General features: G+C 31.6%; 2 protein-coding genes across 4 annotated transcripts; both read left to right on the forward strand.

Moving 5' to 3' along the window:
* Positions 1-1,512: 1,512 nt before the first annotated feature.
* LOC145332159 (uncharacterized) lies at positions 1,513-17,652 on the forward strand. Of its 3 annotated transcripts, none has more exons than XM_080177109.1 (12): positions 1,513-1,620; positions 2,052-2,107; positions 2,398-2,483; positions 2,873-3,322; positions 8,412-8,802; positions 9,268-9,318; positions 12,896-14,094; positions 14,584-14,667; positions 15,007-15,080; positions 15,828-15,934; positions 16,863-17,051; positions 17,352-17,652. In XM_080177109.1, exons 1-11 carry the CDS (start codon positions 1,539-1,541, stop codon positions 16,953-16,955), a joined length of 2,673 nt encoding a protein of 890 aa, XP_080033235.1. In that variant the 5' UTR covers positions 1,513-1,538; the 3' UTR covers positions 16,956-17,051; positions 17,352-17,652. The 3 variants fall into 3 exon arrangements, with proteins under 3 accessions (XP_080033235.1, XP_080033237.1, XP_080033238.1); XM_080177111.1 differs by having other exon boundaries at positions 16,863-17,044; positions 17,352-17,488; XM_080177112.1 differs by lacking the exon at positions 15,007-15,080 and having other exon boundaries at positions 17,352-17,481.
* Positions 17,653-19,186: 1,534 nt separating this feature from the next.
* LOC145332160 (cyclin-dependent kinase 5 homolog) lies at positions 19,187-20,752 on the forward strand. The gene is made up of 3 exons (XM_080177113.1): positions 19,187-19,253; positions 20,141-20,192; positions 20,632-20,752. Exons 1-3 carry the CDS (start codon positions 19,195-19,197, stop codon positions 20,734-20,736), a joined length of 216 nt encoding a protein of 71 aa, XP_080033239.1. The 5' UTR covers positions 19,187-19,194; the 3' UTR covers positions 20,737-20,752.
* Positions 20,753-20,934: the final 182 nt, after the last annotated feature.

A 20,934-nucleotide genomic window follows, 5' to 3' on the forward strand; every position in this document is an offset into this window, starting at 1 on the left:
GTAAAAAAAAACATCAGAGAAATTAATTCAGTACCTAGGTATTATATTTCATAAAAAATTAAACATAAAAAAAAACAGATCTTTTGAACGAGATAAAAAAGGCAGTGATTCTCACTTCCATTTACAGGAAGGATTTTATTTTAATTCAGCATACCCATAAGTAAAAAAAATTGAAACAGTTGACAAAAATATGTTAAAATTGGGGTAAGAGAGGGAGTAGACATTAGACTAAAAAATACACTGGTAACAAAGTTTAATAACCATGTTATCTTATTCGTTAGCTCAAAAATTTTGAGTAAGTACTTTGGTTTCCAATATAGTAGTGTTCAAACTTTTAAGCCAATAATTTTAAATCTACAGAAGGGGCAATTTTGTTTATTATCATTGGGGATGTACATTAATTTATTTTTTATTGTTTTATCCCTACAGAACCCTGGGTAAGAGTGTAATGTAATGTTATATTCGCTGGAATTTTATAGGGAACGTAAAATGGACTTTGAATAAAACATCTCCACAAGAAATTGTGATTATTGGCCAGATAAAGGGTTCTAGATTAATCTTATATTGTAAAAGCAATCTATAATATAAAGTAGAACGATATCTGTCTCTCCGTCTGTCGGTTTGTCTGAAGCTTAAGATTTCAGTAACCACTGAACCGATTGCATGGGCTCTACTTTTCAGGGAATATACCTACTGGTCCTGTAATGGTTTCAAGCTATTTAGCTATTTTCTTGAGTAGTGAGACACCCCCTCCCCCCCTGAAAAAAAATATTTCTTTTTAAACTAAAATTATAAAAGGTGGGCTGTCGACTAACCACCATCTCAGTTCTAGAGGCTAGGGGCGATGCCGCTAGTATTAAATAATTAAATTATTATATTTTCTGAAATTATGAAAAACCTTATCGTTAATGCAGCGGCGAGTTAAGTGAAGCAAGAAAGCAATGTGACACTGAAAGGATTGTGATTGAAAATTCATGATTGCTTCATACTGAAATGAAGCTACTCTGTATTTTACTTTTTCTATCTGTCTGTCAGTCTGTATCGTTATGGTTGAATTGTATTTTTCTCGGCTTCTATTCAAGATAGACGGCTAAATCTTTTTTGATGAAGATTCCCTATACCTAATACCTGTAAGCATTTAATATTTAATTTTATGTAATTGGTCCGTAGGTATGTCAGTCAGTAATAAAAAGTTAAATTAATAGTTGGTCAGAAAAACTTGTTAGAAAAAAGCCATCAGGATAAACAGTATTTTTTTCGGTCTTGTTTGGCACGGCCCACTTACCAGGGTTTACTTATGGCCTGTCAGTTGTCAAATATGTTTGAAATAATAAAGTTGAAAAAGTTATAACTGAAGTTTTTATCTAAATATTGAGGTTTTATATTTTTTGGACAATTTAAAAGGGTGGGTAGCGGGACGCTTCTTTAACAGCAAAAGGCTTGCTGAGGACAAATAAAAATTGTAGAAGAGTCGTTTCAGACATCTTATATTAGACACATGAAAACTTTTGATCACAATTTTAAAAATCAGAGAGCGAATGAAGATTTATAAAGATAAGGTGGAAGACTTGAAGAAACAAATGAAAAATATTTCAGATTATCACAAAGCAAATATAGCAGGTTCGAATATTTTTTTGCTTTATTTTTCTCAACATTTTGATGACTTCTGATTATAAATCTTGCATATAGTTAAGATTATTTAAGAGATAAGACAAAAGGAAGCAAATATAAATGTTTAAACTCACTATATAACTTTAATTAAGATAGCAGCAGCCTCTAGGGGCTCTTGAGTGAAAGAGAGTTGAGGGGGACCCTTAAATCTTATTTTTAGTTTTAGTTTTTAATTAAAAGTAAAAAAATTTTGTTGTATTTTTTTCCTAGGGGTACTTTTCCCCAAATAGTTATTAACCTTTCCCTATAAACGCCTTTCTGTAGAGGAGAACCATATTGGTTCAGCGGTTAGCGAGAATCTAGGTTACACTAACAGAGACAGACAGACATCCAGTTACGATTATGTAAGGCTAGATTTGATCCATTTTGTTTCATTCTAGGTACTCTGGCAAGTGTTAAAACAGAAATAGTCGCTGTCAGAGATGTTGGAATCCAGGTTTGTATAGGTAAAGACATGGAAGCACCTCCCCCCTTATTTTCGGTAAATTTTATTGTAAAGTAAATTAGAGCAACACCTGACTTGGTAAGAAAAAAAAACAAATATAATTTAAAGCTTATTTTGCTCAAGTCACTTATTACGCAGGGGTGTATATTTTCCAACCAAGTTGAATTTCTTCCCCCTATCTATTTCATACGAAATATTAATTATTTGAATTTCATCACCCCCACCCCCCCCCCTGCGGGAATACATACACCCATACAATTATGTTGCTGTAATTCTTTAAGGTTGATAAAAGAAGGCTACAATCATTGCCACATTGGCGAGATAATGTTCCCATTATAATTGAAGATTCAACCAATGAAAATAATCAAGGGATGTTTGTTGTTAAAATACATTTCTTCTTTTTAATAATTCTTTTTTAAAAATAAGCAATAAGTACCTACTAACTTTTGTCTCTTGCTATTTCATTATCCCAAAATGTAGCATAGCATATTCTACATTAGGTATGTAGTAGTAAGGTTTTTTTGTCTGTAGCATAGGATTTTGATAACCTACCTATGGACTGATTCAGTATTCCAGTTTTTGGAAGTGTCACATACTTCTCGGTATGATCTTGGGCCATTTATTTTTTAGTTTTAGGTCTTTGGAAGGTTTTAGGCTACTTTTTTTTGTTTCCCTACCACTTTTACCCAGAGCTTCTATATGCTTGGGGGGTTTTGCCGCTAGTTAAAGTTATAAATATTAACAAATACATGAAACAGAACCAAACTGCAACGGTGGTGAAATTCAAATTATTCATGATCCCAAAGAGTCATCCATTCAGCAAGCTCCTCCAAGTGCTACCGAAACAAATGCAGTTACCAGCGGAGGATCAGACAACAATAAAGAAAAAGAACCACGTGGAAACACTGGAGCGAAAATGAATGTGGATGCATTCATTGATTTAGTCAGGAAAGGGATTGAAAAGAAGAAATCAAACCCGAAAATCAATACTCATGATGTTACTTCTAAATTAGACACAAATAAGGAAAATGTTCAAAATGGGTCAAATCAGGCGGGGCCAACCATCAAAAAACCTATCAAAATTTCTCCAGTAAAAACACCGGAATATAATACAAAGTCTGTGAAAAATTATAGCATACAGTATTTTGATAATGGTGAAACAAAATATGTTAGTATCAACAATCCTGAGGTTCTTGCTAATATCAGGTAAATTGGTTTTATAAAAGATAGCTTATCTGCCTAAACAAGGTACCTAAGGCATTAGCTTTCGTCGGGGAAGTGTTGCGTTCGAATTGACCTATGTCATTATTAGTGACAGTAGAGGAAATGCCTTGGACCTAAAACAGAAGCAATTCAATTAGTATGCACAGTCAGGACTTCTTGATAAAGGTCTTGCAATCAAGAGGCAGGATTGTCTATTGGGTGCTAACTTACATAATACCTGGGTGTTTAAACGTGGAATGAGACATTGCTTTCTTAGTTATCCTTGGCTGTTGTAGCTGATGTTAAGTGTCATATGCTGCACAGCCGTCTCTCGTCATTACTGGGTAATATACATTGATACAATGTTACCTAGGGTGGGATTCTCCTTAGATTTTAATTGATGAACATTAGTAGGATGCAATACTCTAACATACAGGAATATTAGGCCGGTTAAGTAACATCCAACAGACAACCAAACCTTTGTCTAAAAGTCCCAACTGTGCATTACAAGGTACAATATGCCTAGTTTTTTTTTTCCAGTATATCTACACTTTACAGAATTATTATATGTTCAATATGTAATTGTTTTTGTAAGTGATTTGAACGGTAGAAGATATAAACATCGTTTTTGTTTTACATTAAGATGAAACATATTTGGTGAACTTTATTGGTCCTAGTTTTTATAGGTATATGAATTATGTTCCTGTCTTTAGTAGCGAAGCTACTCTATATTTCACTTTGTCTGTCCCAGGGTTTCGGATCCGCATTGATTTTTTGCGGATCCGGATCCGGATCCTCAAAATTTGGTCAGTGCGGATCCAGATCCAGATCCGGATCCTACCGGATCCGATTCCGGATCCTTGACAATAAAAATAAAATCATCAAACCTTTCAAAAAATATTTATTCTTAATTCGAAGTCAAAAATACTTTTAATTTTCAAGTCTTACCCTAAACCTTAAAGATTGGCTCTCATCAAGAGAATGTCTGAGATTTTATATAAATTTAGGTAGATTTTTCCATTTTTCCCGCATTTTTTTTTGAGTCCAAGGATCCGGATCCGGATCCGAATTTTTTTGCTGATTCGGATCCGGATCCTTGGACTCGAAAATATGCGGATCCGGATCCAGATCCGGATCCAAAACCCTGGTCTGTCCGTAACGCTATGGAGGAAACGTGATTTTCTCGTTTCCTATTAAAGATAGACAGCTGAAATTTATAGTGAAGATTCTCATTATATACAGGGCGACCACTGCATACTATATATACTATTTATACTATATAGGATGAATTTGGATACTATATCATACTATATGACAAAAAATTACTATATATACTATATATTATTACCTTTATTTGAACAAAATTTACTATATATACTATATAATATTACATTTATATAACAAAAAACGAATATTGTCAGTTTTTCGACAACGCCTCTTAAGGAGCGTTTTGTCTAATTTTCACAGTAGGTTTTCTCCTATTTCTAGCCCCTGCGGGGGGCTTATTATATACTGTGATATGACAAAAATGCATAAAGCTCTACAGTAAGAAAGAGATGAAGAAAATCCTTTAAAAAATATTTTTGTTTGTGATTATGATATAAATATCAGTTATTTTTCATAGAATTAAATTAAGGGGGGAGTTTTGCCACTTTCGCTTACTCTGTGATTATTAGGCTAGGTATTAATGTGAGACTATAGGTTATTTTGGATAATAGTTTAATAGTTTACTTTTGGGTAGTAGTTCTCTTATATTTAATATTTTTTTTGATAAGTCTCCAGGTTCAGGTGCTGCAGGCTAAAAGGTGGTTTCTGGACAGGTAGAAAAATTGTTTAATTTAGAGAACAATTTATTAAACAGAATATGCATCTTTTATGATGTTATTAACTTATCTGAAGAAAAAATTAAAATTGGCCTCCAATTCTTGGTCTTACAGGCCACCAGGTCCACTTTGGACAAGTAAAAATTCAATTTTTTTGTTTGAAGAGTTAGAAGTCAACCTATAAAACAGAATATGCATCTTTTTGGATTTTATTAACATATCTGAAAAAAATTGAAAATTAGCAACCAGGGTCAAGCCCTGCAGGCCTCCAGGTTCCCTCTGGACAGGTAAAAAATCAAATTTCTTATTCTTTGAGGTCAACTTATGAAACAGAATATGTACACGGTGTTTCAGAAAAAACTGCGTTTTCCGTTTTTCTGACACAACCAGAAGGAATACAGAAAAAACGATTATATTTCCTTATTCTCTGTAAAAAAGTACATCAAATTTATAACAGGTGTTTTTCATTATCTCTAAAAATACGGCCTCTATGATAGGTACATAGTTTCCAAAAATGCTTAATGTGAAAAATGTTGTGCAAGAAAAATTAAAATAACTCTTCTATTATGTATAAAAAAAAATCATAGAATTGCAATATCAATTTAGAAAACGGTATAAGAAAAGTACCTTAATGAGTGTTAAAGGTGAAATGCTTTTTAGCTCCTCACAAAAGCATTTTTAAGAAACTGCAATTTGTCATTTTTTCACACTTCTTGATTGTGATGCATTTGCAGTAAAAGAATCTTCTTTAATAACGTAGGTTATAGTAAAAAGAAAAAAACTCCTTTTTATTTGACAAAAAAATCTCTAAAGACAAAAAAGTTATTGAAGTTTGAATTTTTTTTATTAAAGCATTTAATTACCTACAAATTATGGATAAATTATGAGTTTATATCTTAACCTGTCAATCAAATTAAAGGATTATAGGAATAAATGAGGGTTGTTGACAAAGGATTGCCAAACTAACCCACGCGGTAGGGGCGTGATTTAAATATATATAGTACACATTTATCTAAACTTAATTTAGGGGGTTACATATTATTACAGCGTAGTTATAAGACTTGGGTAGCAATAAAATGAGATGTTGGGTATCCCTCTAACTGAACCGATTTTTGAGTCAACGGATCTAAATTTGTCTCAGCCAGGATATAATTAAAAGCCTAAATCAGCCAAGGATTAGCTGAGTACAATAGTTTTAAACTAAAAAAATTAATAAAGAGCTAAATGAGTGATTGCGTCTTTCTCTTTTTATCGACAGACGCACTTGGATATATCATTTTCATAATGAATGATATGTATTTCGCATTTTAATGTCAGTTTATGTGTAAATTTGGTGAGCTACATTTTTGAATAGCGTTGTTAAGTTTGGATGGAAGAATTTTGTAATGAAAGCAAAAGTGGGGTAGAGGATAAGGGATGAGTTAGAAACCAGTTACAATAAATCCTAGAACTCTTGTCAGTGGATCAAATTCGACCATAAATGAGGGGTGGGGATTTACGAACATGAGCAATTTTTAAGGTCATGTTTCTTAAGTATACAAAAAGAAAACTGAATATTTGTTTTCAGTGAGGGAATATTAAATGAAATTTTTAGTGTAATTGGTAGAAAATTGTATCGTCCGTACTAAGATGTTGTTTTCAAGTGAATAAATTTTTGAAAACCAACCTTAAGGCACAAAATTCTACCAGAAAAAAAGTATCATACGCATCTTTTGAAATATTTATGCTTTAAAATGCGCCGTTATTTTCAGAGATATTAAAAAACACCTGTAGCAATTTTGATGCATATTTTTATGGAGAATATTGACATATAATTTTTTTTTGTACTCCTAATGGTTGTTTCCCAAATTTGGAAAACACAGTTTTTTTTAAACGCCGTGTATAAATAGCATCTATAAAGATGCTTATGTTGTTTAATGAATTAACCTCTAACTCCTTAAATTTAAATTTTTTATTTTATTCGTGTCCAGAGTCCACCTGGAGGCCTGCTGCACCTAAACCTGAAGGCCAATTTTATTTTTTCTTCAAATATATAAATAATATCCAAATATAAGCTCATTTTGTTTACAAATATATACCATTAACTGTTCAATTAAGGGAAGTTTGTTGTTCAACTCTCAATGCAGAGTCTGCAGGACCAGAACTTGGAGGTCGATTTTTTTTCTTCAGTTATGTTAATAACATCCAAAAAGGTGCATATTCTGTTTTATAAGTTGACCTCTAGCTCTTTAAAAAAGAAATTTGAATTTTTTACCTGTCCACAGAGTGGACCTGGAGGCCTACAGGACCAGAACTTGGAGGCCGATTTTAGATTTCTTCAGATATGTAAATAGCATTCAAAAAGATGCATATTCTGTTTTATAAGTTGGCCTCTAACTCTTCAACTAAAAAATTATCTATAACCTGTCCAGAGTGGACCTGCAGGCCTGTAAGACCAGAACTTGGAGGCCTATTTAAATTTTTTCTTTATTTACGTTTATAACATCCAAAAAGATGCATATTTTGTTTTATAAGTTTATCTCTAACCCTTCAAACAGAAATTTAATTTTTTTTACTTGTCCAGAAACCACCTACCAGCTAGCCTGTAGCACCTTAACCTGAGACCTATCCAAAAAATGATTAAATATATGTGAAATACTAACCAAAAGTAAACTTTTATCCTAAATAACCTATAGTCTCACATTAATACCTAGCCTAATAATCACAGAGTAAGCCCCTTATTTGTGAAATTGCTTTGATAACAGCTTTGCTTTGAGTTATTGATGATGTATATACTATGTATTACTAAATAATTCTAAGTCCGATACTATATCATACTATATGTGTTCAAAAAAATATACTATATATACTATATGGATTTTAAAAATATACTATAAAAATACTATATTTTTTTTGTTTTGGAGTGGTCGCCCTGTATATATGCCCAGCCCATCTAATATATACATTAATGTTTTGTCCATCTGTCTGTTATTTTGGGTGCTAGATCGATTCCTAGATTTTTACGTTTTCGTGATTTTCTCAACTCCTTTTTGTGATAGAGGGCTGAAATTTTCAGGGATTAATCAATTTTATATTCTACATATTTTCACAAAGTTTTATTAAGATTTGTCAATAAATTGGAGTTCTCGATTGATTCCTAGATTTTTAGGTTTTCGAGATTTTCTCTATTCCTATTCAGGATTGACGGCTGAAATGATTAGGGATTGAATATGCTCATATTTATTTTTAAGCTTTGCTTCTTATTGATGTTGTCATCCTTGTTTATTTAGACCTTGTAGAGTTAGCCTAGACAATAGAAACCAAAAAAACAATTCTTCTGAAATGGTTGCCCCAAAGAAACAGCAAGAGTTTACATCAGACACATCTTTTGTGGGTACTTCTAAAAATGTAATGGCGCTAGATGATAAAAATGGAAAAACAAAAGCAAAATCTCCAAATCAAGATTTTAAGTCACAACAAAATTTGCCCAAAGCAACTTTGAATCAAATCACATTCAGAGGCCATACACTTGATTCCGTAGCTAGACAGTATATCTCTCCACATACACAAATTCAAGATCATACTGGACAGAAATGTGTCAAAAGAAAATCTGCCACCCAAAAAGATCCGGATGAACCGAAATTAGTTTACGGAAGAATTGTTCTTTCACCACCAAATCAGGTTTAAGAATAGAGATTTAGATTTAGGGAGAGAAAAATGCCGCGCGGTTTATTTTTACAAAATTTATTACCGTTAAAGATATAATTTAGGACACTCAGGAAAGGTGGAGGGGGTGAGGGGGGTGTTCAATATTAATTCCTTTACATTTTAAGTTTTAAAAAGAAAAAGTAAAAAATCAGGTTGGGTATTTTTTCCAGGTAATATTTCTCTTGGGAGTGTCTAGGTATCTTTTCCTAGTTTAGATATTATTTATTTCTTTCCTGGATTTATGAGAAGCTTCACTGTACAGGAGAACCATATCGGTCCAGCTGTTAACAAGATCCATTGGTGCAGTACACATTACACACAGACAGACACACCCTGTTACTTTTATATAAAGATAGTATTTAATTTAATGAAAATGTATATTAAATGATCAAATTCCTCTAATTGAACTTTAAAATCTTTACTCTTTCTCCAAAATAGTTTGAGTCAAGCAAAACACAAACTACCTCAACAACAATTGCTTCATTAGGGGTAAAAGGATAAATAATAGATATAGAAGATCTTGATAGATATTCAGTAAATTAACCAATAGGAAAACTTTGTTACAAAAGTGTAGTTATATTTTCATTTCGTTCGCATAATGAGTCAGCTGTAAATAGACACATATCTTATGATAAAGCTTTAATTGGTGGATATTCTTTTAATTTTCTATCTATTAGCGCAGCTCCTCTTTAGACAGGATATGCCAGTTAAAAGGGGGGGGGGGGTAATGCAACCATCTCGTAATCAATGCGCAAATGGCACTTAGAATCCGAATTTCAGGATGAAGTTTGGTATGAATAATCCTTGGTAGGTCTATTTTCCCCAAATCGGATGAAAGTTAGAAAAGTAACGGCTGGCGGCAGTTTTTTTGTTGCCTATTTTCAGGACAAATCAATCATTAATTACGGATATATCAACTTTTCACTGCATGATAGACTCGAAATAAAGTATTACCAAACTTTACCAATAAACTGTAAACAAATATGATAAATATACAAGCAAAATAACAAGTTAATGTTGAGATTCAATTCCTTCTCGTTCCTTCTTAAGCATAAAATGAATTTGAAAATTTTTAACATAAACTTTAATATCCTTATCAGGATGTTGATTTTATATGTCGTCTTTATGACAGGTGAAGATGTTATGAATATATTTCTTAAATTATGTATATAAAAAAATATTGTACGGTAATATCAAATTAAATTAAAAATAATTTATTTTTTTTTGTTTTTTTTTTGTACTAGAATCATCCCTGCAATGAAAGAAGAAATAAATTTGTTTTGTTTTACATAGCAGACTAAATGTATTATGATAACATACAACGTCTCTTTGTGAGTTCATATTTATAATATTGATTTTTATAAATGAATTAATGAAAAAATATTTGTTTGAAATTTGACTAAATGTCATATTGTATAATTTACTTAACCCTTAACAGTCGGGCCCCCTGCCGCATCTTTATCGGTCGGGGGTGAGGGGGTGGTGTTCAACGCCCCCTCCCCTATTATCTGAGCCACTATTAGAGCTAGAGGTCTTAAAATTTCTGTGTATGTCCCCTGTTTGATAATAAATTTCCGACTATAAGTGAGTCAAAGTAAATTTTCGCTTTCTTCATCCTTTTATTTAACAACCTTTGTTTTTAGGTCCTTTTTTACTTCAATATTACTAACGGCTGCCTTTATTTTATCTTTTATTAATATTTTTATTAATTATTAATATTTTATATTAGAAATCTAAAAATATATCAGCAAATTATTTTTGCTAGGGGGTACTTTCATGAATAAAAATATATCACAAATTCAGTTTGTCAAAAATATTAATAAGAAGAATGTTCATAAAAAAATAATACTAAAATTTTTGTTCTGATCCCACAATATAAGTTTCAAGTTAGTGTGAAACTGCATTTTTATACTCCGTGCATCATTTTACCCACAAACCTGTCGCTTAACTCTTTTTTTAATTTGAATCCCAAAAAAGCTTGGGCGTCTTTGATTTTTATCCTTATATAACAGTAACATGATGTCTATTTATCTATTTGTCTCAAAGGATCTCGCTAACTGCTAGACAGATATGGTTTTTCTTTACATTAAAGCTTTATATATGTCCTGGCCATGTTTATAACTATTTTGGGAAAGGGTACCTCCACATATAAAAATTGCTCCTAACAAAAAATAACCCTCTAAAATTTTTGAAAAACTATGATCTTAAGTGTAGTTGCGACTCTCCCCCCCCCCTCCCTCCCCTTCCTATCCCCAAGTGTCCCTAGAGGATTTAAGGGTACGTAGCCGCTAGTTCTTATATGGAAATAACGGGATGTATGTATATCTGTCTCTAGCAAAGGAACTCGTTATCCGCTGAACAGATGTGGTCCTTGTTTTTTTTGTAAAACTTAAATTAAAAAATAGAGGGGATTAAATTCTAGTGCCCATAATGATTGCTTGGGGCGTAGCGTTTTTAGCATGGCAAGCATCGTTTTAGAATTAAAAAGAAAATAAATGTTTCAGTTAATAACAACCCAACAAATGATGTCTGTAGCAATTTGATCAGCTGATTGGTTTTAATACTAGATGTTTTTTTAAGTAGCGCAGCTACTCTAAATCTAGGAAATAAATCTAATTTTGCTTAGAATTTACTTTTAGGTGTTTTAAACGTTGTAAATTGAAGATTTTATTTTGATAATTAACATTTTACAACATTACCCTCTATAAACTGTGAGGAAGTTTGATAAAATTACGTTTATTTTGCAAGCTTTTTTGAAAATACTTCATTATTTTTATAATTCTGTCAAAATAGAATTTCTGTTTAAGTAAATAACATGGCCACAAAAAGGTTTAAGCAGTTATTGAAATATTTTATTACCATTCTTGCTAATTAAATAGTCGTTAACTATGTTTAATTTGCATTTTTTTAAAAGACAAGAAAAATATCCTACTTAAATGCTACTTTTATGAAGTTATCTTAAACCCTTTCCAAAAGTTTGTTTTATAAAAATATTTTATTTTCCATTGATTATATTGATTATATAGGTTAAAAATATCAAAAGTATTTTTTAAAGGCTATAGATTAATTTTGATTAATTCCGATTTTTAATTTTTTAAATTTTTTTCAAATCTGAAAGAATATGCCTGTCTTTTTAAAGAATAGATTATATAAAAAAACTAAATTAAACATATTCAGGCTACCTATCAAAAAGTTAAAAATATTTTTTTTTTACTATTAAATTGCTAATTTTTAAAATCATTAGATTTTAAGCTTATTTTGCATGGAAACACACTTTTTCAGTCATTTCTTCTCGACAATGGATCTTAAATGATTATTACTGAAAACTTTTATGAAAATGTTATTAACCAAAACTCCAAATAAAGGAAATAATTGCCGTTTGCGAAAATGTGTGCAAAAAGTTGCCAATATCTCGTTAGAAGGGACTTAATGGATTTTAATTTTTACTGCTTACGACTTAGTGGACTATAAACTATTAGAAAAGTATCACTTCAAGGTGGAATTTTAAGGGTCAACTTTTTTTCTTTTAAAATTCGCAGTGTTTTTGAATGATAGTTTTACATTATTTGGAATAAAAAATATACTTTTGGCATTTTATAGAATCTACCAGCCTTTTTCAGTCAGTTCTAGCTGTTAAGCAGCTGGTAATAGAAATTTTTAAAAAGTTTATTGGTATTATTGTTGATAATTTTGCTCGTAAAAAGCCCAAAGTTGGATAAACGGCTGAGCCGACAGCCGTTATCCTGTTTATTCGATTTAGAGAAAATAGACCTACCAAGGATTACTCATACCAAGTTTCATGACGAAATTCGGATTGCCATTTGCGCATTGATTACGAGATGGTTGCATTACCCCCCCCCCCACACTTTCTGTCTCTCAAGCCTTTAAAAACAGTCCAAAGTACACTTGTGCTTTTAGATGAAATAAATATGATGCCATCATCATTTGTTGTAGAAGCTTGATGATATATCATTTTTTATACATTATATTTTCTCATTATATCTTTTTATTGCTTCCCCTCTTATGAATATAAAGCCTGCTTTTTATCCTTGTTATCGAAATACAGGTCATCAGTGGTAGCAAATTTAACACACCACAACCAACATCTACTGCATCAACTGACTCAGTAGCAAGTGCTACTCCAGCAAATTGCTGGTGGAAGTGTCCCACAGCAAGTCATTTCTTTGAGGGCAAGCAAATAAATACCAGCAACTCAAGATCTTCTGATGCGGCTAATAGAAGTAATGCTATCAAACCGGGTGTCAAGCAAAGTACAACCAGAAATTCTACCCATAATGTGGTGACAAATAGCAAAATGCTCAGCGGCTTACAAATGAGATCAATACCTGTAATGTTAGCCAAGGAAAGTATAACTGAAACGCATTCACAGGTACAACAACGAATGAAACAAAGTAATGCAAAATCCAATGTACCAACTCAAAGGAAATTAATGAGTGTCCAGAAAATTGAAACCAGCAACTCAAAATCAATTATTGTGAGAGGAACTGAAAGTCAAATGATGGCTGGAGAAAGTGGTCAACAAAATAAAACCATTAATCCCAAGATTACATCTAAATCTAATATAGCAGGATCTTTTTCAGGAACAATAAAACCACTTTCTATTAATTCTCCAAAAGAAGGATTATCTAGAGCTCCAGTCCCTGCTATACAATCATCAAATAAAGCCTGTATTCCTTGGCCTTTCGTAGCATCATCAGGAAGACCATTGCCAACATTCACACAAAGTCCAAGCAGATTAATATCAACTTTGTCAAGTTCATTAAAGTCTGTAACTGGTGGCTTTCCTTTAAAACCCTCTGATTCAATAAATCCTGTGACTTCTAGAATTTCAATAACACCTGTGACTACCAGAGCTTCAATGCCATCAACTGCTGATATTTCAAGATCCTCAATGCTCTCCACATCAAAGCCATTGTCTACTCTGGTAACTTTTAGACCTATAACGTCCTCTGCAAATGGAAATATAGTAAAAATCATAAGCTCATCTCCCATTAAAGCAGGGCCATCAGTTGGACCTTGTATTTTATCTACTGAAGAAAGTGTCAAAATGAGACCATCTTCTAGCAGACAAATGGTAACCAAACCATCATCACGACCAGTTTCATCCAAGCAACAAGCTGTAACAACAGTGCAATTTAACCAAGAAAATAAAGGACCATCTAACCAACAAGCTGTTCCAAAGATGAATGTGTCAACATCAGAAATTCCAGCTGATTTTCTTATTCCTCCCCAAATGATTTCAAGGTAAACATCTTATTAGTAGGGTTTTATTCAGGGATAGGTTTTATTAAAGTTACATTTTCATGGAATTATTTCTAATTTAATTGTCACCCATAAATGGACACTTTATTAATTTTATAAAAATTTGCTTATATTAAGCAGAACTTTCCTATAAGTAATTTTTAGTGGAAGTTTTGTCCTGATATATAATATTAGTGGTTACGCTCAAGTGAGCTCTAGGGGATCTAGATAGAGTTGAGTTGACCTCCGCTCATTTACAATTTTTGTCTTTTATAAGTGGGTTGTTAATTTTTCTAGGGGCGATTCCTCTTGGAAGGTTGGTGGTATCCTCCACTAATAGTTATAAACCAAACTAGGACCTTTTAGAAGCTTCACTGTTAATTAGAACCATGGTCCAGCGGTTAGCAAGATCCTTCGGCACAAACACACAGACAGACAGATATATATCCTGTTACTTTTTCATAAGAATAACATAACTATTGTTTTGTTCAGAAGAGAGCAGGCTGTAGTAAATACAGAATGTTTGGAGGCCCCGAGATTGGCAGTCAATATACAAAGCACAGGATTGGCACTAAGGTAACTTTAAGTCGAAGTATTAAGAACGTTGGAGGGGGGATGGCACCGAAAATTTGTAATTTCCCTCTGAAATTTTTTTTAAAGTGGTAAAACCCCACATTTGAAAAGTATACCAGATTTTTCTCAAAGCGCACAAAAACTTTTTTTTGGATTGGGCGGGGGAGGAGTAATTCCCTACTAAAAAGATTTGTGGGTGCGTTTTTTTTTACTTTTGGGGTGATTTGATTGAATGTATTTAGAAATTGGGGATGATTAGACCTATTATAAAGGGCTGAAATGTATAATTTTTGTCTTGCTAATAGCCATGCTAGAAATTAACTTGACCTTCCTTGTTTTAAGATGGAATCATGGACCTGCGCACCTTATGTACCTTGTTGTTTCATACAGAATACAGTGCAGAGCTTTCGAACAACGTAAGTTATTAATTTTATTATTTATTAGCGGCTACGCCCCAAGAGGAATCATTTAAGGGATTTTAAGAGAGAGGGTGGGGGCCTGGGGGGGGGGGTAATTCAACTATTTACTTTTTAATTAAGTTTTCAATAGAAAAAAATATTTTTGGGGGATGAAAATTTTTGTTAGGGGCTAATTTTTTTAAAAAGGGGGTGTAGTTAGTTATAAACCTTATACGTACCTATATGAAGCTTCACTTTTCGGAACTTAATGTACTTTTTTTTAAATTTTGATTGGATGGTTCAAAACTTTTCAATTGATAATTTTAGTCTACAGAAGTTGAAATTTTGGTTATTTATTTCGGAATGTATATCATATTACCTACTATCCATTGTTTTATTCCTTAAGATCCCTTAATTTTATTGTTAGTATCAGAAATTGTAAAATTAAAAGTATATGGTGAACCGTTGCAAGTTGTCTCAAGATCTTTGACTAAACAACAGATCTATAGTATAGATATATATACAAATAACTACCTGCCCCACTTTTCCAAACATCTTTTTCGTCTGCTAGCAAATTGTTTTCTGCTACTTGGCTGTGTTAATATTCCCGACACAATTGGATGATTTTCAAAGACCCAATCGAGAGCCGGCACATCATCACATGGTCCTTGGGATGGGGACATACAGTTATTTAACCCCATCCCACTCTAGCGTTTAGCTCTAATCTTTACAGTTGCCTTACATTTTTATTGTTTTTTTTTAAAGTGAGTGTCACAGAAGTTCCTCCCCCCTGGAGGTTAGTCCAATCAGTGCAGCCTATACAGCTACCGATGCAAGCCACTGTACAAATGCCCCAACAACAAAGCAATCAGGTCAATCAGTAAATTATATATAAGTTTTGTAAAGTTTGAAACTGATTAAGATCTGCTGGATTAGAACCGGTTCTCATGCATACCAAAAATAATTTATTGCATCGTATTACACACAATTTTCCACTAACATTAAAATAAACTTAATAAAAATTTTACCAGATTTGTTAGCTCGGGATTTAGAAATTTAATCTCATATTTTTTTAATTTTAATATCCTCGGAAAGCTGTGTATAATACCGATGCGATAAATAACTATTCTTTTATTGCTGCATTTTAAACAAGAACTAGATGAATTTATTTAAAACAAGAATGACAACATCCATAAAGGCAAAGCTTTAAAATTAGACGTAGGACTGTATGAACATTAACACTTGTAGTGTCAGAACTTAATAAGCAGAATATTAATCCTGCAATGTTTAAAAATTCTTGCTTGAATTTACAAAAAGAGTTATCCGTTATGTTAGGACAGACAGACCTACCCTAATTAAAAGAAATCTTCTACTTCCCCCACCCCCACCCCCCCTCTTTCATTTTCAATTTTTTTCAAAAGGGATAGTTGCATGAAGTGCATTTCAGATAACTGATTTCGAGCTTAAATTACAAGTATACCATCAAACATATATAATTTTGAATTACAATATATAACAAACAATTAGACATTACTAAATTAGTCGTCATGCTGGTTTTTTTTTTTAAATAAGCTAGCTATACCCATACATTACATATATCACAAGAATGCGATTTTCAAGTCTTGATAATTTTTAAACTACACGGTAGAAAATTTAGATTCTTTAAAACATATGCCCTTTAAAGGAAGTCTATACAGGAAAAAATATGCAGTTCACTAAATTCAAGTTTAAATGCAAGTTTATCAATAATTGTATAAAATATTTGTTTTTATGAAACTTTATTTGCTGGTTTACTCTCAGAGGAAGCTGACATTCGAATTCCGCATTGTCCCAATAGCAAATGGAGGCATTCTTTGCAAACCGTCCAACACAATCATGGTATTCCAGGATTAACAAATCTAAAGTTATAAGAAAATTATGTTAAAGTTTTGCTTCGTCAGTTTTTAAGGCAATACTCATAAAAATCTTGCAATATATATTTAGTACCCCGTCCCGTTTTAGAAAAATTTTGTTAAAATTTTGGCAACCAGCCAAATATGGTTGATTTATGCAAAAAGAATTACCTACCCATTTTTACAAAAATCTTAAAATTGAGATTGTACGAGAGCTTTAAAAATAGGTCTTATTGATCGAAGATTTTAATAAACTTTGCAGTGCTTGTAGCCTTGTACCATCGCAATTTTTGCATTACATAAAAAATATTTTGCATGGGTCATTATTTTGCATAAATCAACCAAATTTTGGCGGAGGGGCCAAAATTTTTCTAAAACAGGACGGGTTAATGTTTAGTATCTCCTGTATGTAATTATAAGTATGATCTCATGTTATTTTGAATGATAAAAAATTCATAGTCTTGTTTTTGTATTGAAACTGCCAATATCAAAAAATATATATGTGATAAAAACGCTTAACCAAAAACTATAATTCTTTCATTCTGAGCTTTTAAGTGTAAACACTAATTGTGATAGTAAAGTACCAATGATTATTTTACCTAAAGAAAAATTATAGTGCCTCATTTTTTTTATCAAAAGATCATTAATTTTTAATAAATCATTCTATTTATTTACATGAAAATTAAACAACAAAGAAATTAGAAACTGATAGGTATAACTTAAATTTAAATTAAATATAAGAAATATAGGCAAAATAATTTTCCTTTCTATAAGATATCTTGTGATAAAGTAAGTGGAGCTTAAGTAATTGACAAAATGTAATATGTAAAAAAATTATGTGTATATTCTATAGTTTAAGATATTTTTTAAGTGCCATGTATGATCATTACTTAATCAATGTAACATAATTATTCAGATTTTTCTCAAACTAACATATGGTTAATAAAAAAATTGATCTAGATAGATAGTAAAAAAAAACAAATTAAAAGGGGTAGTTTCACGAAATGCATTTGAACTTAATTTAGTGAACCGCATATTTTATCCTGGTTAAATGGTTAAACTACATTTATATGGCATATATTTGAAAAAATTTCAATTTTCTACCACATAGTTTTTGAAATATCAAGACTTGAAAATCGTCTTTTGAATTGCATATATCACAAAAAGACAATTTTCAGGTCTTGATATTTTAAAAACTACGTGGTAGAAAATTGAATTTATTTCAAATATATGCTATTTAAATGTAGTTTACCCCATTAACTAAGAAAAAATATGCGGTTCACTAAATTAAGTTCAAATGCATTTCGTGAAACTACCCCTTTATGTTATTTTGTCAGATTTTGTCAAAGTAAAGAGTCTTTGATAATAAAAATTTACTTTGTAAATTTTCTATTACTTTCATATTTGATCTTGATAAGAAATATTTTGGCTCGTGTACAACTTTTATATCATGAAAAGAAAATTAAGTAGCGGGTTTCGTCGTATTTTCACAGTAGTTTTTCACCTATTTCTAGCCTATGTGGGACCTATTTCCTGACCCTGCGACGGCAATTATTAACATTTAGCTAACATAAATAAACCTAGCAAAAGCTACTGTGAAAATACTTCGAAACCCTCCACTTCGTTTTCTTTCCATGATCCTAACTTTTGATATTCATTAAAATTTTATCAGAGATATATTAATATAAACAACAACAATGTAATTTTATTAATCTTAATAAGGAGACTATTAGCGAACGAATATAAGTGACCTTTAAGTAGTCCATTTTTTTGCTTGATGTTACTGATAGATAAACTCAGATTTGTACTGTAAAAAACTAAAATATTTTTGTTCATTTATCAATTAATTACATAAATGTGCAGTATTTAAAAAAAATGAAATCAAGACTAAAGGCCTTAAGACAGCTAAATAGCTCTCATTCGTGATAAGTCCCCTTACTTTATTAGAAATATTTTTTGTTTTTTTAATGCTTAGGTAGTGATTTAAACTATTTTTTTGTCCATTTAAGGAACGCCGAATTAAAAATCTTAATATGTCACCTTTGATATTTTTCCACTAAAATGATTTAACATCAAACATCATTTTGATCTCAAAATTTACCATAAACGTTATATTTTTTATAGATATGAAACATAAATGTATTCAAGTACTCATTTATAATAACTATATATTAGTGACATTTGTAAACCTAAATCTTAGTCATATTCTAGTTACTGTATTTTTTTTGTTTCAGAAAAAAATGGACAAGTACAAAGTCATAGAAATCATAGGGGAAGGATCGTTTGGGAGAGTCTTTAGGTAGGTTAAATTATCTATAATACAAAGTAGAACGATGTCTGTCTGTCCGTCTGTCCATCTGTCTGTCCGTCTGAAGCTTAAGATCTCAGTAACCACTGAACCGATTGGGCTCTACTCTTCAGGGAATATACCTACTGGTCCTGTGATGGTTTTAAGCTATTTTCTTGGGGGGTGGGACACCCCCCCCCAACCCCCCCAAAAAATGAAAACCCCCCCCAAAAAAATTTTTTTTTACTTTTTCTTTTTAAATCTAAAATACGAAAAATTAGGTTGATCAAACATCTTGGGGCACAGCCCCTAGAGGCTAGGGGCGAAGCCGCTAGTATTTTATATAGGGTTGGACCGTATAACCGGATATTGAAGTACCAAAAAAGTTTTCTTCATATTTATGTTTTATTATATAAAAAGGTTAAAACTTAAAATGTCTGTATGTCCATCTGTATGTCCGTCTATACGTCCGTAATTCCGTTAATCTGTAATATTAATGAAGTGTTACTTACTTATTGCTGTTAATACCAAGAATTTAAGAAATAAGAAATCTCTTTGTTAATAGGGATTTTTGTTGTATAATATAAAATACAATATTGCTGGATATTATATCTGGCCGGAATGTTTCAAAATCCCGTAGTTAACCTGATATTGAAAATGGTCGGATATGATGCCCAACCCTAAATATTAAGTATATTTTTGTTGTATACTAAGATAGATATAGATAAGTTTTAGAAAATTTAAAATATAATCTTTATTTTTATATCATTCTCGATCAAACGCTTTGTTTCAGTCTTAAGATATAATTTCATGTTTCATATATAAGAACATTACCAAAATGCAAGTTTGCTATATGGATGCATTTATTATTGACACTTTTTCCAATGTTTGTTTTTCAGGGCGACAGAAAAACAGACGGGTAATACAGTTGCTCTCAAACTTATACCTAAGGTAATATTTCTCACTCATCGTATCATTTCAATTGAAGATTTAAAGCATAATACTTATTAGACTTGTATGCCACATTGTCTTCAATAAACTATATGATCATGTGATTGTCATTATCAGGGATCTTAAAGGATAAGACAGTGGATGATAATTGATATTTACTCCAAATTATGATATATTAAATGACCGCTACTTTAGATTAAAATCATTGATGGAAAAGCTTGGAATGGACACTGATAGTTTTTACCCAAGATTTAATAGAGGTTACTAAAACGAGAAAACTTTTATTTATATAATATTGGAGGAAAAGTAAGGTTATTTTAACTTCGTTCAACCTGGATCCAAACCAACCATCAATTTTAAGGAAGCCAACGACAGAACAGGAATATTATGATGGAAGGGGGGAATTAACAGTCCATTAAATTTTGAAAATATTTTCTAGGTGAGCCATTCAGACAGAGAGATATCATCAATGAGATCAGAGTTCAAAATACAGAAAGAATTATCACACCCAAATATAGTCAGGAAAACAGGCCTTGTCAATTAAATGCATGAAAAAGCTAAAATAGTCCATTGAGTCACATTATATAATATATGACATATGAGCTTTAGTAAGAAACATATTAAAAGTAATAAGAAAAATGTTGTTTCATAATTAACAAAAAAAAACCTTCTGTAGATTTAAATTATTGGTTGAAAAATGTGGGCTCTAACAGTTTGTAACCAGCAAATCAAATTCAATAAA

The sequence above is a fragment of the Acartia tonsa genome, chromosome 11, assembly GCF_053477335.1.
Source record: "Acartia tonsa isolate MP-2025a chromosome 11, ASM5347733v1, whole genome shotgun sequence".
Taxonomy (NCBI): Eukaryota; Metazoa; Arthropoda; class Copepoda; order Calanoida; family Acartiidae; genus Acartia; species Acartia tonsa.

Bases quoted from the DNA above. Each gene is read 5' to 3' on its own strand.
- LOC145332159 (XM_080177109.1), top strand. From the start codon at position 1,539: ATGAAGATTTATAAAGATAAGGTGGAAGACTTGAAGAAACAAATGAAA. The intron at 1,621-2,051 runs GTTCGAATATTT...GTTTCATTCTAG, and splicing joins TCACAAAGCAAATATAGCAG to GTACTCTGGCAAGTGTTAAA. The intron at 8,803-9,267 runs GTTTAAGAATAG...TCTCCAAAATAG, and splicing joins TTCTTTCACCACCAAATCAG to TTTGAGTCAAGCAAAACACA.
- LOC145332160 (XM_080177113.1), top strand. From the start codon at position 19,195: ATGGACAAGTACAAAGTCATAGAAATCATAGGGGAAGGATCGTTTGGG. The intron at 19,254-20,140 runs GTAGGTTAAATT...TTTGTTTTTCAG, and splicing joins TCGTTTGGGAGAGTCTTTAG to GGCGACAGAAAAACAGACGG. The intron at 20,193-20,631 runs GTAATATTTCTC...AATATTTTCTAG, and splicing joins CTCTCAAACTTATACCTAAG to GTGAGCCATTCAGACAGAGA.